The following is a 20,000-nucleotide window of genomic DNA, read 5'->3' as shown; positions in this document are numbered from 1 at the left end:
ATTTGCTGGCCTGGTTGGCAAGGTTTTGCACTTTCTTTTAAAATTTGATTAAATGTATTTTTCTTGGGTGTTTGGGGGGGGTTGTTGTTGGTTTTTCTTTTGTGTTTGTTTTGCCAGCATTCACTCTACCAAGCTAAGATATGTCTCATTTCCAGAAGAAGATGATCTTTGCTTTGGGTCTTTCACCTGCTTCATCTTGGAGCTCCCGGAAATGGGGAGCCTTGACCATTTTTCCTGATCGCACCGAAACTCTCAGATCTGCTTAGTAATGACCCAGGGTTTCCACTCTTAAAGGTTTAGTGTGACTTTTTTGGAGCTGCCTACTCTCATTGTCCATCTTCTCGGTGATGGGGATTTGGTGGTAATTAATACTCAAGGTTTTGTCAACTCATCCCTCTTTTCCGAGCATGATTTTGCAATACATGCTGTACTCAGGAATCCTGCTAAGCTGTGCTTTCCCAGAATCCCCCTTTCCATCCCATTTTTTGGGGCTTGCCAGCAGGAGACTGCAGCCTAGTCCTTGTTCATTTACTACTTGTTAACACTTTCCTAATTTTACTTTTTTCACCTAATGTGTCTAGATAGTAAAGTAAGAAAATTCTAAGATCTGTCCCATTTTCTCATTTTTATACTGAAGATGATTTGCCTGTCAAGGTTTTTTTTTAACATAACACAGAATGGTTTGAATGGGCTTATTTATGCTTGTTTAAAATGGTTAAGTAACTGGAACTGGATGCTCTCTTGCAAGTACAAAGAAATTTATTAGATGATGTTTTCAGTTTCTATCTGTTAAGGATGTGTGAATGGACTATGACCTGATAGTTTTAGGGTACATTTATGACAGTAAATGTTTATAGCAAATCACTGAGAGGATCACTGTCATGGTTAAGAGACCAGAGGTGATTTCTGAATAAGAATGTTAAGAGGTCATGTGTCACTGACTAAACTGACTATTATTGTTTTTTCTGTTTTGTTGATACTGTTCAACAGAGTATAAGAATTTTGATTCATTAATTTTATCTACTGTTTTTATTCTTTATCTCATTCATTTTAGTGTATATCTCTATTCTTTCCTTCTGTGTACTTTCTTTTGCTTTACTTTGTTGTTCTTTTTCTAACTTTTAGAGTTGGAAGTTTAAATCACTTGTATTGACACTTTTGATAGAATAATAATGCGTGTCTTTACATGCTTTAAAAGAAAAGGTGTTTAAGACACTTGATTTTCCTCTCATCATTACTGTAACTTTCTTAGATTCTGATAATATGTTCGTTATCATTATTCTTCAGAGCTTTTGTATTTTCTTATTATATCTTGCCATTCCCCCAAGAATTATTTAACTGAAGGCTTTTTGTGGGTGATCAATGTGTGTAATAGTTTCATGTTGTAAAACTTACTGATATCTTCTGTGTTACTCAGTATATGACTAATGTTGTGAAGGCTCCATGTACACTTCTCTTACCAGGCTGTCATATTTAGTAAATACACACGAGATCTGCTTTATTGATTGTATTCTCTCAATATTCTACATCTTTACTTATTTTCGTCTACGTGGCCTATCTTGTACTACTCTTGTGTGAAAGACTTCCATCACGATTCTCCATAGTCTGCCTTCCATCTCCTACATCTTGACACCTTATGTTGTAGTTTCAGTCTTATTTAAGTGATACATTCATACATATTCATAATTGTTATATCTTCATTATGATTTATGTATCTTTAGCTTTATAAAATGCCCTTTTTGTCTTGTTTACTGCATTTTGTCCTAAACTTTATTGTCTAATAATAAGAGTTCAAACATACTCTCTTATTTTCCATATATCTGACATGCTTATAATTTATGTATTTTTGGCTATTGGAAGCAAAACTCAATTTCGGTATAGAGGTAAGCTTGGCTTTATGAGCCAGTCTGAAAGTCTTTTCATAAACAGGGTAGCTAGGGGTACCTGGGTGCTCAGTCAATTGAATGTCTGACTCTTGATTTTGGATCAGATCTGATCCAGGGATCCTGGGATGGAGCCCGGCACTGAGCTCCATGCCCAGCTTGGGATTCTTTATCTCTCTCCCTCTGCCCCTCTCCCTCACTCGTGCACTCTCTCTCTCTCTCTCTCTCCAAAATAAAAAATAAATAAATAAAAATAAGTTAAAAATAGGCTAGCTAAATCCATTTATGTTTACTGATACTATAGATATGTTTGCAACTCTGCATTTTGTTTTATAATTGTTGTGTATATTTGTTGTATTGCTTCTTCCATTTGGTGTCTTTGATTTGTAAAAATTTCTTCTGTAATTAAGAAGGATTCATGTCTTTGTTTTAATGATTTTCTTTTTCTATACACAATTTATAATTCCTGTTCTTCTTACCTTACCCCGTACTATCTGGTTTGTCAATTGTTAATCGTGTCCTTTGCTACCTACCTATTACCTGTACACAAATCAATAATCTCATTTCACTTTCCACTTTCTCTCCTTCCCACTCACCCATGTTTAGATGTGTTCTTACCACTGCTGGAATACGTAACAAATGCTGTTCTTGCACTCCCCCAGGTCCTCACTCCTGCTTTAGTCTTAGCCCCATAATTAAATACATTACATACTTACCATCAGTGATTGTGCTGAAGTTTCTCTAGTTTTCTCTTTGGTTTCATGAAATGCATCCCCTGTATTTCTCAGAGAATCAATATTTGCCTAGTATTCTTGAGTTATTTTATGCTTCAAACCTTAGGCTTGATACTCAAAAGACAGTCCAGCTGTATATAAAGTTCTTGGCTTGCATTTTATTTTCTTGAGGGATTTTTGTTGTTGTTGTTGTTTATTTTTGAGAGAGAGAGAGACACAGAGCATGAGCAGGGGAGGTGCAGAGAGAGAGGGAGACACAGAATTGGAAGTAGTCTCCATGCTTTGGTTATTAGCACAGAGCTTGACATAAAGCTTGACCTCACAAACCATGAGATTAAAGTTGGACACTCAACCAACTGAACCACCCAGGCACCCCTATTTTCTTGAGTTTCTTGAGAGTAAAGCTAACATCTAACTGCTGTGAAAAATCTATAATCATTGGTTGCTAAAGTATGATGTATCCCTATCTAGAAATTTATGTTTCAGTAGAGAGGATGGTTTTCTATAGTTTTGCACTTTAGTTATCGGTACGGATAGATATTTTTCTACATGTCCAAATACATCTGGATAAAAATGTGAATTAATTTGATCAAACAATTGATCCAGGGAAGAAATACATCAAAACAGCATATCCCCTAAATATGACAAATTTCAATCAAAAGGATTAAATAACTATAATCTAGTATTTTACAATTTTGCACAAATGCTTTTGCTACTTTAATTTCCTCTCAAAGTTCAGTCAACTATAGTCTGAATTCTATATTTTATTTAAGTGTATCCATGAGGACAGAATTATTTTAAATATACTAATATAATATAATATAGTAAGATACATATTAGAAAGTACATGTCTTTCTAATTCTGTGTGATGAAATGGGAAATACCTCTAAAGCATTTGTGCTGCATGTCAAATTATGATTGTTGACTTGAGGAAATCTGTGCATTTTTCTTTTTTTTTTAATTTTTTAAAATGTTTTTATTTATTTTTGAGAGACAGAGAGAGACAGTGTGAATAGGGGAGGGTCAGAGAGAGAAGGAGTCACAAGATCCAAAGACAGGCTCCAGGATCTGAGCTAGCTGTCAACGCAGAGCCTGACACAGGGCTTGAACCCACTAACCGTGAGATCATGACCTGAGCCGAAGTCGGTCGCTCAACTGACTGAGCCACCTGGGTGCTCCTTGTGCATTTTTCTTGAGTAGCAAGCTGAACTAGCCTTTTTAAATAAGAAATGCAATTTCTTTTTTTAACAAGAAATGTAATAACTGATAGACGCATGCTACTTATTCTTAAAAATTAACAAAGTGAGCTAGTCCTTTAAGAAACCAAATGACAATAGTTGTCAGTGATAAAATTCAGCTTTTAAGTAAAAAATAGAACTTTGGAAAACTTGCATCTACATTCCTGAGCTTGGAAGCTTCTCAGTTTCAAAGACCTTTTTGATAATATTGGTGATCATATTAACACATGTGCTTCAAATATTTTATGAAATGTCTCAACGGACCTGCATAACTCATTGAGTCAGTATTTTCCAAAATGAAGAATATGAGGTTATCAAGTCAGGCATAGTTAAAAGATCCATTCAAAATGAAAGGTAGGCTAGTGTATTTTAAAGTAACAGTTCAGAAAGTTCATTGATATGATTTCAGAATCCATATTCAAGAAATTACCACTTGTCAAGTTTTAATTTAGCATCAAAGATTAACATTACCTAATGAGAATATTAAAATATTTTTCCCTTTTCCAACTATTTGTATGAGACTGGACTTTCTTCATATATTTCAACTGAAAACAACATATTAAGTTGGATTTAATATAGAAACAGGAATGGGAATTCAGTTCTCCTTTATTGAGCAAAGCAGTAATGAAATTTGAAAAAGTATGAAACAGGATTCCTCGCTATATATTTTTTGTTTTGGAAAATATATTTATTTTTCATTAAAATATTTGTAAGTATATTATTGTCATTTTAAGTGAATTAATAAAATATCTAATTTTGCATTGTAATTAGAAATATAAAATTTGTAATACAAACATGGAATAGCTGTAATACATACAATGGTTCTTGGAGGAACCCCCGTTTTATTTTTAAGAACATAAAGATGTCTGAAACCAAGATATTTGAGAACAAGTGATCTACTTCCAAACTTCAGCAGGTTCCTCTTGTTCTAAAGATAAAAACAAATTCTTAATAAGGCACCCATTAACAATATGTCATAACCACAAGGCCATTTGTTTAGTTTCTCAGTCCTGTGATGTTCCCTTTTGTGAACACACTGTTCCTTCTCTGTAGAATGTTTTTCACCCATTTCAGCTACTTAATCCTTTTTTGTCCTTCTGGTTTCAGCTCAAGCAGTACTTCCTCAGCCTCTCTTGGATGATGCTCTTGTATTTTATAACCCTATTTTCTTTTCTTAATTATACACTTATTGAAGAAGATAATCCATTAACACTTTCTTCCCAAAGGTGAAAACATCATAAAACCACTAGGCGTGCATGTTTTGGCTCATCATTGGAACCATTCTTCCTAACAGAGTGTTTATCATAGGGCAGCATGGGAAGTAAAATACTTGTTGGTGATTGAATAAATGGATGAATATATGAATTGACAGAGGAAAAAGTGAATCATTAAAGAAATGACCCAGCCTGAATAGCTAACCTTCAGTAATACAAAGGTCCATAATAAACAGTTTAAAGAAGTACATTGGAGTCATTTAAATCATTCATTGTATTTTCCCTTGTATAATTTCTTTTCTTTTACTTCTTAAAAAATTTTTAAATGTTTATTTATTTTTGAGAGAGAGAGGGGGAGAGCAGGAGAGGGGGGAGAGAGAGAGGGAGAGAACAGGGGAGGAGCAGAGAGAGAGGGAGACACAGAATCTGAATCAGGCTCCAAGCTCTGAGCTGTCAGCACAGAGCCTTGTGCGGGGCTTGAACTCACAAACTGAGAGATCACGACCTGAGATGAAGTTGGATGTTTAACCAATTGAGCCACCCAGGCATCCCTCCCTTGTGTAATTTCATTACTATGTGAATTATTGTTAGCTATGTCTTTCATAAGAGAAATAGGAAGTATAAATAACATACAATGACATTTAGTTCTGGTAGCAAGTGTTCTTGAGCAAGCCTTGTAATGAGCAATTGTTAGGAAATGACTTCTTATATTTCATATGATATTTCATATGACTTATTTCTAAATTATATTAGAATTCTATTATTTAAAAAAAATTTAAGTTCTTTATTTTGAGAGACAAAGACAGCATGAGCTGTGTAGGGGCAGAGAGAGAAAGGGAGAGAGATAATCTCAAGCAGACTCCTAGTTGTCAGCAAAGAGCCGATGCAGGTCTTGAACCAATGGAATCCATGAAACCTTGTGACCATGACCTGAGCCAAAACCAAGAATCAGACACTTAACCAACTGAGCCACCCATATGACCCTGAATTCTATTAATTTTATGTATGTGTGTCTTATTAGAGTCTCATCTATTTCCTCTTCTGGCCTAATATTCTATAGCTGAGTAACACCTACTTGCATTTCCTTCATACCTCTCTTTTTACTAGCTTATCATTATTCTTAGCATACTTTGTTGTAAGACTGTAATTTATCAGTCTCCCCATGAGATTTTTCATTCCTTAAGGGCTTGGACCATATTTTATTCATCTGTGTATCCACAGGATACAATAAAGTATTCAGTGCTTGATAAACACTCAGTAAATGAATGTACGAATGAATTATTGAACTAAACATTGAATAAATGGCATTTCATATTCCTTACCATTTTTATTAACTCTTTCCAGTCAAAACCCAGATAATGGGAGAAATCAAGATTGCACTGAAGAAGGAAATGAAGACAGATGGTGAACAACTCATAGTTGAGATTCTCCAATGCAGAAATATCACCTACAAATTTAAGTCTCCTGATCACTTACCAGGTATCTAATTTTATGATAATGAGAAGTATAAAATATCTAGGAATTCAGTAGGAATATGTCCTAAATAATCTGGAAAAAAGGCTAAGTAAAATTTGGGCTGTATATCTGAAAAATGTGAAATAAGGGTTAACCTCTCTTATATAGAACAAGTTGATATTTTACTAGGTTTTAGATAATTTTTCTCAACACATAACTAAGAGTAGTAATGTGCTTACCATACAACAGGAAGACACATTTAAATTGCCAAGAAAATTGGTATGTCTTTTAGTCACTTTATGTTGTCTGAAACAAATTGAGCACAGTCTGCTGACTTTATTTAAAATATGGGATAATGCCCAGTGTACAATTATAATTCTTTTAACAGAAAATTGTATGAGTACTGGACATTTTACAAACTGAATTCTTATTTTCAGATTTATATGTAAAAATATATGTGATGAACATCTCTACCCAGAAAAAAGTGATCAAGAAAAAAACGAGAGTTTGCAGACATGATAGAGAGCCTTCATTCAATGAAACTTTTCGATTCAGCCTCAGTCCTGCTGGGCATTCTCTTCAGGTAACTATAAGTTGTACACTATTTTTGTTTGTACAGCATTTATTTTCCATTCAATTATTTAATATGTGTATACCAATCATATAGTGGGTGACATTTTACAAGTTAATTGATTCTCAGAGGTTTCTTTTCAGTGGCCTTTTAGAATTCCACAGCCCACTCACCCATTCAGCTAACTACCAAGTCTTCTCTATTCTGTTTACTCGGTTTATTTTATAGAGATTTAGTTCCATGCTCACATCCACTGATCCTCTTTGAGTTTTCATCTTTATTACTCAGATCATTTTAGCAGTGCCATCAATGTCTTACCCTCTTTCTTCACTTCATCACACTGCTGGCATCGGTATCTTTTTAAAACGCTGGGTAAGAGGGCCGGGAGGGGGGTGGGTGAAATAGGTGAAGGCAATTGAGAGTACTCTTACTGTGATGAACTCTGACCAATGTATAGTATTATTGAGTCATTATGCTGTACACCTAAAACTATTATAACAGTGTATGTTAAGTATACTTGAACTTAAAATAGGAAGGCAGATAGACAATACACAGATACCTACCTACATACATACATACATACACACACAGATGATAGATAGAAACACTGGCTAGCAGGTTACATTAAAGCTCTTCAGTGATTCACCTGTATTCTGACTCATTCATAGTCCTCTCATGTGAACTCTAACTATATTGATTTAATCTCATCACTTTGTAGATTTTCCAACACACTCTATATTCCAGCTGCACCACAGTCTTTTCAAATCAGGTTAAGCCTCCAATGTTTTGCTCCTATTTTTCTTCCCTTCAATATTGTCTTCTTCATCTGTCTCCACTCATTCACTATTCCACAGACTTTCAGGGTGATCTCAGCCCTTTATTGATGACCCTCGGTGCAATTCATCATGCCTCATTCACACAGTATGTTGCTTATTTTACTAAGTTATCACTCCTCATCTGTGCTGTGTAATCATATATATACCTACTGGTCACTGCTTCTCCACTATCTCCTTCTCTAGGGCAAGGTCTGGGTATCATTGTTCTTTGTTCTAAAACATAATACAGTGTTTGTACATAGTATGTATTCATTAGATGTAGGAACAAGGAATGAAAGAAGGAAAATGAGGTGGGAGGAGAGAGATGAAAAAATATGGGAAGAGTAATACCGTGGTATTATTTAAGGGCACACTAGAGACAAATATAAGAAATATTACAAAGCTAAAATTGCATTGAGAGTATTAAAAGATATTACAGTGGAAAGAATTTTTTTAAAAAAAGCAAAAATTGCTCTGAAGTCTCTGAACAAATCTGTCATTCACAGAGTTAACTAGTAAGAGAGGGAATTATGTGGGAGAAAGATTACACATTTGTCTGAAATGTGATAAATGTAATAAGAAAACAGGATCCAAGTGAAGATACACAATGCCGTATGAAATCCCAAAACCAGGGCGGGGAAGAGATAGTCTTAACTATAAATGTAGATTTTGAAGCCAGAAACATTAAAGTTTAGCCAAGAATAATAAAGAGTTCTCTAAAGGAGATTCTGAAAAGGAAGCAAGAGAGAATTGTCTAGGATTTGTGGTTAACACTGATGCTCTCCAACTTTCTTCAACTCATCTCTGAAAGAAAAAAAAAATGTCTTGAATGTGAGCTCCTATGGCATTTCAACTAATATAAGTTCTACATATCACAAGAAATCACGTTGGAAGTGCACACCACAGTAAAATTACCAGTAATTAAATGCTAAATAAAATTAGTGTTGTATTTTCTCTGCTTTGTGAGCCTTTATTCATATCTTCACCACTCAAATAATTTTGCATTTGAGTTCATATTTCATAAACTACTAGAAAATGTACCTAGCAAAGTTCTTTTAGAAACTTTCTACTCATTTTAGCATAAACCTAGTCAGAATTAGCTGCTAATACATGTCTTATCTAAAATGCTCATATCTGCTGGGATGTAGCTTTTCCTTGGGGGATGCTGGTGTGAGTTAATTAATACTAGGTACATCTTTTGAGGACATCTTGAGGATTAGCTATCTCACAAGTGTAGCTGCTACTTCTTCTTCCCCTTTCTTGTCTGTGTTATTTCTTTGATGATCAAATGTCCTTTAAAAAAGGTTGAAAAATATATGCAAGTATGTATAACTTTTGGCTATTTTTTCTAGATTTTACTTTTCTCTAATGGAGGGAAGTTTATGAAAAAGACCTTGATTGGCGAAGCCTGTATCTGGCTTGACAAAGTGGATCTGAGAAAAAGAATAGTCAACTGGCACAAACTTTTGGTCAGTCCTACTCAAACCCATTGAAGAAATGTGTCTGCTCAGGGTATGGAAACTGCTCTAAATAATCTCAAATCAAGACGACCGTTGGACACTTTTCTATCACATTTTGGGGAGTAAATGTGAAAAGAGGAATAACATGCAAAAACATACTTAAAGTCTTGTAAATGTTTTGTGTTCTGTGGAGCACAGGAAAAAAAAAAAAAACTCAGATGAAGCAGTTCCTGTGTTAGAGACCCAAAAAAGGATCCCTTGTGGCTGTGAAGACAAACAGTGAGAGCTATTTTGGTGACTTAATACAGATTAATGATGACTTTGAGCAGAGTTGCACTGTAGCTAAGGCAAATGCTCAAATACTAATATGGTTTCTAATGCAGAATAAAGTTTATTCTGTATGCAAAAGAATCTTGGTTGAAAGGAAAGAACTGACATAACAAATCACAATTTTTGGAAGTCTAAAAATCTTTCTTCTTTATCTCATTTTCTCCAACAAATTACTGTTTTTAGATTCCAACATGGGATTCAACTGTGGAATGTGTTCAAGACTAGGAGGGAGGTGGTTGTGTTCATAAGGAAAGGGTACTGGAGATGGGGAAATGACAGCTTTTAGATTTTCTCTATGTCTAAATGTTACAAGCGTGAGCAACACCAACCTTGGAATTCATGTTGTGAAAGCACATTCGTATAATTTTAAATACTGTAGAGTGAAGATAGTATTAAGTAGAAATGGAACTATGTTTATCTAGAAATAAAGCCATGATTGGCCAACAAAGAATGTTGCCCCACAAAAATATCGGCACCTTGGTTGAAAACATCAAAATCTCCATAACTTACCATTAAGCCAATACATTTCCAACATACCAAAGAACATAGGTTAGAATGGTATGTTCTAGGAAGCATGTTAAGTTGTTCTTTGTGGAATTGCAAATAAATGTGTTATTCCACATATTTCCTTTCTCTTGAGTGATGCATTGAAGGAGAAAAAAATTCTTCCTCTGGAAAACACATCATATTAATCTGTGACATGGATTCTTCAATTGGTGTCATTTCCTGTTCTTCCATAATGCTTTTTTTTTCCTTAGTGCATTAAGTGATTGCACAATGACACCAAACTAAGTTCTCTCTAGTGTTTCATTTTCCACCGTTAGTGACAATATTGCAGTGATCAAGCTCATCATTATTGGTAAAATATGTGAAAAGTCGACAATATGTTGAGAATAAAATATAACTTGAACTGTTTTAATAATACAGAATAAAAGGAGCTATGTCTAAGTCATTAAAATGTAATGTCCTCTTCTCCATCAACCAACAGTATAAACAAAGTAACTTGGAGTTGTAGGAGATACACTGAGCTGAGATTAAAAGCCCAGCTTCTGTCCTGGTCCTGCACTAAGTGTGTCACATTGCACATGTCACTTCAAGTCACTTTTCCCCAGTTTTCTTATTTGTAAGATAAAAATAATTACATATTCTTAGCCTTCCTAATGGGACATGGGGATGGTCAAACAAAGTGAACTGTGAGAAAAAATAAAGCACATTTCCAGATATAGTTTTATAGCTATAAGTGAGGAATAATTGTTATGCAGCTTTTTATTTCTCAAATTTTATATGCAAAAACATCCTCCATACCAATGGTCGGCATTGACTTGGATAAAAGTAGTATATTAGCTCCAAAACTAATTTTTTTTCTTTAAAATATAACGTAGTGTTGAACCTGCAAAAAGGTGAAGAATTAAATCAAAATGATTTGCAAATTGAGTTATAAATGAAATGAATCATACTAATCTTATCATGCCCCCAAATAAATTGCTTCTCAGACTGTTCTGAGTTTTAAAAGCTGCTTCTTTATTCAAAGGTGGGGTTTCCGTGGGTTTAGAGACATCCTCCCCAACTATATTGGTCGAATGTTGAATTTTCTCATTTTTAAAGAAGAACATACTTGAAATTTGAGAGAAATTGATTCAATGTGAAACATTAAAAAGAAAACAATTTCTAATAAATCCCTGGCTATCTTTATTATATTCATGAAGAAATAGAAATTCACTCTTCCCCCAACAAGAGAGCCAATAGTCGCTTTTCTTCCCTGTATTTTTTTCCCTCCCCTCCCTAATATCACAGTGTCATTTAGCAATTGATATGGCTCTAAAATGAGCATGCAGGGTGGGGTTTGCTGAAGGTTCGATATTGCTAGGATTTTATTTTTAGAGACAACTGGATCTGCTGATGGTTGCTATGGATATTTCCAGCAGAAGTTAGCACTTTCGGGAGCTTATAATCATCATTCATATTTGGGGCGGAGAAGGATTCAGGAAGATCTCTTTCTGACATAAAAAGGTTCTGCTCTTTGCCCTTTAAAGGACAGTCTGGCTCGTGGTAGGTCCTCTGCTGCCGCCACTCACACCAGGAAGTCCGCAGGGGAGTTGTATGACCTGTAAGTTTTACTTCATTCCAGTTGCAATTTCTTTTAGAATAATACAAATGAGGTGCCACCAAAAAACTAAGCTCATCCCTTGGTAGCTATTTGACCTGAAAGAATAGGAGTCTTTCCATTATAGGTGCCTCTTTGTTCCAAAGAACTAGTGATGGGGCCAGGTCAATCAAGAGAGCTAATGACACGGCTTCTTTTGTGCACCAGCATCCCCTTCAGAGAGCATAAGATCCTGCCAAAGTGTGCCAAGGTTGCCACTGACCAAAATCCTAAGTGATACTGGAATTATTCTATGCAACACTGATCCTCGAACAAATGCATTTCTTCTGAATGATGTTGATTACCCTTCTTACAACAAAATGATTTCTTTTTAATGCAAATAGGGCTCCTGGTGTTTTTTACTTTTTTGTATATATCACAGCACATAATTTTCCACTGTTTATTTTATTTTATTTTATTGGAATCAGCTTTTTTTTATCCTACTGATGACAAAGTTTGTAATCTCTAAATAATATGTGAGCAGTCCAATTGCAACACCTACATTTTGAAAGGCATCTTAATTTTTCCCATAATTTTAGTGAGTCATCAGAGCCTGGAGGTGCTTCTTAGTTTAAAATTTGGTCCTAAAGAAACTTTTAGCTGTAGAAGCAAAAGCACAGAGTGAATTTTTACAAAAGACTGGGACTTCTAGAAAGGTCGCTACAGACATAGATAACCGTGTAAGCAAGAATTTGGTGTTTCCCTTGTTTTTACTTAAGATTAAGAAGACTTTTGGTGACTCTGAACTCTTTATTTGCCATTTCTGTTGAAAATAACAGTTTCCAAGGCTAAGGAGCCAGGATTGTCTTTGCTCCTTGATGTGCCCATATTATAATTAACCACACTAATAAATGCATATTTTCAACATATCAGTGGAATTAGTTTTGTGGATCACACACATTAAAATAGTTATACTGTGGGAATATTATAGCTGGTAACCAGCTGATATTGATTCTTTCTATAGGAATGTTGTGACGATAGCGGTGATAGTGGTAGTGACATAGGTCGGCGGTCATGTGAAGTAAAATAAAATTATATACTATATTGTGCCCAATTTATTAGAAATTATTTGATCAATGTTTCATTTCATTAAGATATCATAAAGATGTTTATAGTATTTTTTTACTTTTTTGTTTAAATCATAACTAACAATATTTTTAAAAACTTATTTTCATTGCTATAATGTCTAATATTCCAGAAGCAGTCAACTACAGCTATATATATATATGTTTATAACCCTACATGTGACAGAGTGAGTTTCCCTGTTGTTGAGCTTGAGATGGAAGTGACAGAAATCTCGATGAATAATTATGAGCTGTCTCTTTAATAATTACTTGCCTTTGATGTATTACAAAAAATGAATGAGTGAAACAAATATTCTCATTGAATATGATACATTGATGTTTTCTGTATGTTCCATGTTGTTGTTATTATTAAAGAAACCCATTAAGTCAGAATCATTGAATCAAATGATTGCTTACCTGCTATGTAGATTGAGAGCATTTTCTTAAATCGTTACCCTGTACATAACTATACGTTTGGTAAAATAGACAAAGTTGAAATATTCATTTCACTTGGCATTCAGCATGTGAATTTGATTGTGTCTGTATATTTGTTGGTGATGTGCTCAGGTGCTCCCACTACTGATTAATGTGTGTGCTAATATCCTAACAAAAACACATCTGATATTAATGGAAAAGATTCTAGTCTGAAAAAATAAAAATCTAATAAAATTGATTTCAAAATAAAAAAATAAGGTACTTGGAGATACGTCTTGTTTGTAACTACATGTTGCATGCCACGTTGGTGATTTGCTAGTATGTTATTTTCTGTTCTACCCAAATCTCTCTGGAAAATCTAATGAACAAATACAAATTCTTGGGCTAAAGGTTGTATAAATTGAGTTGAAATACATGAGAATTCTATTAAAAATGCTTGTAAATCTGTCTTGAGTTTTACTCCATGTAAAAATATGTCTTGGTTTTGTGATTGTACACAAGATGTATCTTGATAACTTATGCAAATTGTGCTGTCTAAAGGCTGGTGTCTCAGCCTTCCTAATAAATATTGAAAATGTCATCTTTGACTTCTTGTGTTTATCAACTTGATAAATTGATGCTTTATTACAGAAATAGAACTTTTCATAACATTTCCTCTGAAAACTATATCCTAAATACATTTACTCATTCAATTTAGAAAATAAAATTTAAACCTAGCACAGATACAGAAAACAGACCTAAATAAATGTATAGCTTAATAAATTATTGTATAGTGGATACTTTTGTAACTATCACTCAGGGCAAGAAATAAAACTTTGCCAGTCATCTCATAAGACCTCCATTTAACTCTCCCCTATCACAAAATCCTCCCAAATACTAAACGAAACCACTATCCTGATTTTTATGATATCATTGACTTCTGCCTAGTAATCAAAATGTAGAGTGGTATTATTTTTAAGATTTGTTAAAGTCCCTTTTAATCTACATATTCTTCTCCCCACCCCTTCTTTTGCAGTGCATCATACTTTCTGAAGAAATCTGGTCTTTCTGCCAAATCTGGTTTTTGGTGATTGCATACTCACAGGGTAATTAACAAGTTTTTCTGTCTCTTTATCACCTGTACCTTGGGTCTTTTGCTCTACAGATTTGACCTGATTCATGTTCAGGCTCAAAGGTTTGCATTCTGTTCTTCTGTTGAGAGGTATATAATACCTGGCTGCCTTTCATTTTGTACTATTTTCAGCCACTGGTGCTCAAGGCCTAGAATAGACCCATTAATTAAACGTTACAAAATGGTGATATTCTACTTCAATCACCAATTCTTCTTGGAATACTTTTAAAAGAGATTACCTTCCCTTCAACCAACATTTGATTTCCTAGTAGAATAGTTAGTATAGAAAGTTAGGAGAAAGGCAGAAAAGATTGGAAAATATTCCTCCGTCTGCTTACCATTTTTCAAAATAAGAAATCGTTCCCTATCATCTTCCAAAGATGACCACTAAGTTTATTTTATATTTTTATTATCATTGCTAACTAAAGGATTGAAATAAATTTGATATATATATATTTTACTTTCTATTTTTTTCAAGTTTTTATTTAAATTCTAGTTAGTTAACATATAGTGTAATATTGGTTTCAGGAGTAGAATTTAGTAATTCAGAATATTATATGTTTTAATTCTTTGAAACTGTTATTCTTATGAATGCTCAAATTTCCCTTTTTTAATGAGTTGGGGACATCTTCGAGTAAGCATATGTGTTTCTTACAGTCTTTGATAACTTTTTTCCTATGGTAAGAAAACTGATATATCATTTCTTCACCTTAAAACAGTATAGGAGATTTATTTAACTTGAATTTTTACTTTTCTATTTATCTCTATAAAATAATTAAATTTAGGAATACATTGATACTACTTGGTCAGGTTTTATCTGATATGCTATTACTTCTTGGCTTTTTGGCTAAAATCAAGTGTAGTATCTGATATACTTATGGTGAACTCCTAAGAGTATGCTTAGGTAAGGGGTGTCTGGGTGGCTCAGTCAATAAAGCATCTAACTTCAGCTCAGGTCATGATCTCATGGTCTGTGAGTTCGAGCCCCACATCAGGCTCTGTGGTAACAGCTCAGAGCCTGGAGCCGGCTTCAGATTCTGTGTCTCCTTCTTCTCTGTCTCTCCCCTACTCGTGCTGTCTCTGTCTCTCAAAAAATGAATAAATATTAAGAAAAAAATTTTTAAGAGCATTCTTAGGTAAAATGTATCTTAGAATAGTTTTTGAAGATAATGAGATATCTAAAAGGTTGCAATTAAATGATGAGTAATGAGTTTGAATTTTTGACTATTATTATTTAGGCCTTTAAGAGCTGAAAAGTCCTTTCATCTACACTCTGCACTGTGTGGAACTTGCTTGGGATTCTCCCTCTCGCTGTCCTCTTTCTCTCTCTCTCTCAGTCCCACTGCTGCTCATGCTCTCTCAATCTTTCTCTCTCAAAGTAAAGAAATAAGCCCTTTTGTGTATTTTTTTTTTTACAATTTAAAACAATTTCAGGGACACCTGTGTGGCTTACTGGGTTAAGCGTTTAACTCTTGATTTAGGTTCAGGTCATGATCTCATTGTTCGTGAGACCACGCTCCACGTAGGGCTCTGTTCTAACAGTGCAGAGCTTGCTTGGAATTCTCTCTCTCTCCTTCTCTCTCTCCACTCCTTCCCCACTGGCATGTGTGCTTTTTCTCTCTTAAAAGTAAGTGAACATTTAAAAAACAATTTCCAAAGAGCAAGAATTAAGAAATAAAGAAGTAAAAATTAAACTTTTGGAGAAAGAATGAAAAATGTGTTTGGCAAAATAAGATTAATTATAACTACTTAGTCTGTTTCAGTGGAGTGATGGGGACAGAAACCAATTTTTCAAAATGGACTCAACAAGTATTGAATTTTTAGATATTTGGATTGTATCAGGGCAGCCTGGAAACTCAGGCAGAAAGCAGATACTACTCTTCACAGGTGGTATTCCTTATTCATTTGAGAACCTAAGCTTTTAAAAGGTTTTAAATCCTTTCAGCTGGGATCAGGCAAGCCCATCCAGAATACGGAGAATGAGCTCTTCACTTAAAGTCAGCTGACTGGAGTTGCTAATCGTCTCTACAAAATACTATCACAGTGTGCCTCAAGTCGTGTTTGGATACCTGGCTGTTACAGTCTACAGGTAAAACTGTTACAGGTATGAGAAGGAAATCTAAAGTTTTTTTTGTTGTTTGGCTGGTCCATCAGTGGTTTGGTTTCGTTTGGTTTGATTTGTAAGATGAGAGAGGATTAAATAATAAGTTGTAGAGTCAATGGGAAGGACATGCTTGAGAGGGAATGATTCTCTCCACGCTGGCTACATACAGAGAACAGGCAATGAATACATTTTAGTGTGCAATATGAGAAGATGGAACGCAGATGTTTGTTCAGCAACCCCCTTTCAGGAGGCAAAAGGAGAATTTCCCTAACAGTTCCCAGACTTGAGTCTGTAGTAGAATCATCTGAACAGCTTTGAAAAACGCTGACTCCCGATCTCCAAACCAGACCATTTAAATCGTCCCTGCTTCTTGGGCCAAGCTTACGTGGATTTTTAAAGCTCCCTAGACATTGTCCATGTGTAGCCAAGGTATAAAAGTACTGCCCTGTTGAAACAACAACAACAAAAAGGAGATTATTACTATAAATGTAGACAAACTGTATGTTTGATATGAGGAGATGGAGAGAGTTTCCTTCTAAAGGCTACATGTTTCTCATTGAGATAAGATAAGAGGTCATCTGCCTACAGTGAAGAGGAAGGGAATAGGGTTTAGATCTCTGAAGAGAATAAAACCGGTTTAAAAGAGTCCTGGAGGGGCGCCTGGGTGGGGGTGGCTCAGTCAGTTAAGCATTCGACTTCAGCTCAGGTCATGATCTCACGGTTCATGGGTTCGAGCCCCACGTCGGGCTCTGTGCTGACAGCTAGCTCAGAGTCTGGAGCCTATCTTCAGTTCTGTGTCTCCCTCTCTCTTTGACCCTCCTCTGCTCCCTCTCTCTCTCTCTCTCTCTCTCTCTCTCTCTCTCTCTCTCTCAAAAATAAATAATTAAAAAAACATTAAAAAAAGTGCTGGAGATGAGTGGAAAAGCGAGTAAAGAGAAGAATGCTGTACATACTGAGGTTCTTTTGAGCTTAGTGACAACACAAGGTGACACCAATCTGCCTTGCCATATGACTTTCCCCAGCCTCTCCTTGGTGTTTGTATGTAAAAGCAGAGAACAGACATGGTAAATTTTAATGAGATTCAGTTTTAACAGATGGATTAGACAAAAAGATATGCAAGAGAATTCGGGGTTCAGGACAAGGTGACATTAAATTGCTGGACCATAGATCGTGTAATTGACAAAGGAGTAGAGAAAATAAATACTGATGCACTAAGGAAAAGAAGCACATAAAAAATAAAAAATTAAATATTAAGATGAAATAACTAATTCTTCCAGGACAAATCAGGCAAATTACAGGAAGGGAAACTAAGAGTAAAGTCTTACAAGGGAAATAGAATTTACCAGTTAAACCAAAAGAATAAGAGCTGACGGTAAGGGACTACTGTAAATGAGTACAGTGTTATGAAATACCTTGCTTGTTTTAGAAATGCTGGGAAACTATTTTTCAAGCATAGTTTGCAATGATAAAGAAGACCTCAAAATACAGGCTTATAAATTATCAGAATCAGATTGTATAAAGCAGCATAAATTTGATTTGGGAAAATCATGGTATTGTTATGAAATAAGTGGTATGATTCAGAAATGACCATATCTGATTCTATCTTTTATGAATGGGAAATTTTGCAACTAAAATACTTTTGGGCATATCTAAGAGTCTCTATACTTCACAGCACACTTCCAAAAAATAAGAAATTACCATTTTTTTCAATGTATAAAGAATTGCACCTAAAGGTTTGAAAAAGGAACTTGAACCAGGGACAATACTGTTTATTAGCAAAATTGACCAATTTTCTTTCATTCCCTGTGTAATTCCTTATCAAGCTCATATTGGCCTCTAGATGTTCAGTTGACATTTCTGCTTTTGGTGAAGACAAGTTTCTGGTGTGGGGTCAGCTTTATTCTGTTGAGCTGGGGAATTTACTTTTCTGTTCTACTTGTGAAATTATTATGTCAACTATATTGTCAATTGATTAGCGTTTTGAATGTTTCAACTCTTTCCTTTAAAAGGGCTACTCAGATTTACTGCTGTAGGCATTTAAAAGAAAGCCATATATGATTGAATTAATTCCTTTTGATAGTAATTAGGACTTGCAGATTAACTTGAATTACAGCTGCCTTTAATTCATTTATACCTCCTTCCGAATTTTCAACTCTTACTTGGATTTGCACAGCAGGCTGTTCATGGCCTTGGTTCCTCGTGTCCACACAGCCACCTATGACTTATCTGAAATAGAGATCTGACCATAACATGTCCCTATTAAAACTTCTCCGTGGTTCCTTTTGCCAGAGCTGTGGCAAAAAAAAAAACCGGACAACATCTTTGACATCATCTTCTCTTTCATTCTCCCCCTCAAAGTCAAGCCATTAAAAAAAAAACGTATCTTTCACTTTCTTGGATTATCAATTTGGACTATTTGCAAATCCTCCCCATTTCAATTACCCCGTGAGCCCTGGGGAGTTCCTGTTCCACTGCATACAAGTTCTTCTGAACTTCATGACTTGTTTTATAATTGCTGTAATTCTTGGTTTCTAGGTTTTAAGCAAAATAGAAAGGTATGGGGAAAAATTAAAATACAAACCAATAAACATAAACATTAGCTAATCTTGGCTTAAGATCAAGAAATACCAGTGTTCTAGCCCTGGCCATTCCATTTAGGTACCTAAAATGCTAGGTCTGAAATGACCAGTGACGAAAGTCACTCATGTCAACTGGTCCAATCATTTTGTCTACTTCATTGTTCGGTGCCTTTTCTTTGGTGGATGCTTTCAGTTAGTCATTAACAAATGATTCAAAAATTATACTTAATGCCTACTCCTGTGTATCCATCACATGCTATCTCAGACCTATTTTTTATTTTGTAAAATGTTTTAATGTTTATTTTTGAGAGAGAGAGAGAGAGAGAGAGACCATGAGTGGGGGAGGGCAGAGAGAGAGAGGGGAGACACAGAATCTGAAGCAGGCTCCAGGGTCTGAGCTGTCTGCACAGAGCCTGACATGGGGCTCGAACCCACAAACCGTGAGATCATGACCTGAGCTGAAGTCAGACACTAAGCTGACTGAACCACTCAGGAACCCCTATCCCAGACCTTCTTATCTATGGTCTTCTGGTCTTTTCCTTCTATGTTCCCGACCAGCCCACTAGGTCATTAGCAAATATCCATCAATCAATATCTCTTCTCCCCTAAGGTCACTTTCCTTTTTTTTTTCATAAATAATGATGATCGTGTTCTCCATTAGCACCTTTACCCACTGGGAAGATATTGTCTCCACTATTACCAAACAATAGTGCTGTCTGCTGTCACCCAGCTTTAGTATGCACTCATATACTGAGCCTTCCCATCCATAATTAAGCTTGGGTTTTTCCTTCTTTCTTCAGCTGTTCATAGGGATTTTACTTACAAAGGAGCACCTAGTGAAAACCAATGCACGTGACCTGGGGT

General features: G+C 35.2%; 1 protein-coding gene across 1 annotated transcript in view; it reads left to right on the top strand.

The window, feature by feature from the left end:
- PCLO (piccolo presynaptic cytomatrix protein) overlaps positions 1-9,512 on the top strand; it is a 411,647-nt gene extending 402,135 nt beyond the window's left edge. The window contains exons 24-26 of the mRNA XM_029928192.1: positions 6,414-6,548; positions 6,962-7,107; positions 9,263-9,512. Coding sequence (XP_029784052.1) covers positions 6,414-6,548; positions 6,962-7,107; positions 9,263-9,403 — 422 coding nt within the window. The 3' untranslated portion in view covers positions 9,404-9,512. The remainder of the gene's footprint in view (positions 1-6,413; positions 6,549-6,961; positions 7,108-9,262) is intronic.
- The last annotated feature ends 10,488 nt before the right edge of the window (positions 9,513-20,000 follow it).

The sequence above is a fragment of the Suricata suricatta genome, chromosome 2, assembly GCF_006229205.1.
Source record: "Suricata suricatta isolate VVHF042 chromosome 2, meerkat_22Aug2017_6uvM2_HiC, whole genome shotgun sequence".
Lineage (NCBI taxonomy): Eukaryota > Metazoa > Chordata > Mammalia > Carnivora > Herpestidae > Suricata > Suricata suricatta.
This window is presented reverse-complemented; position numbering and strand designations above follow the sequence as displayed.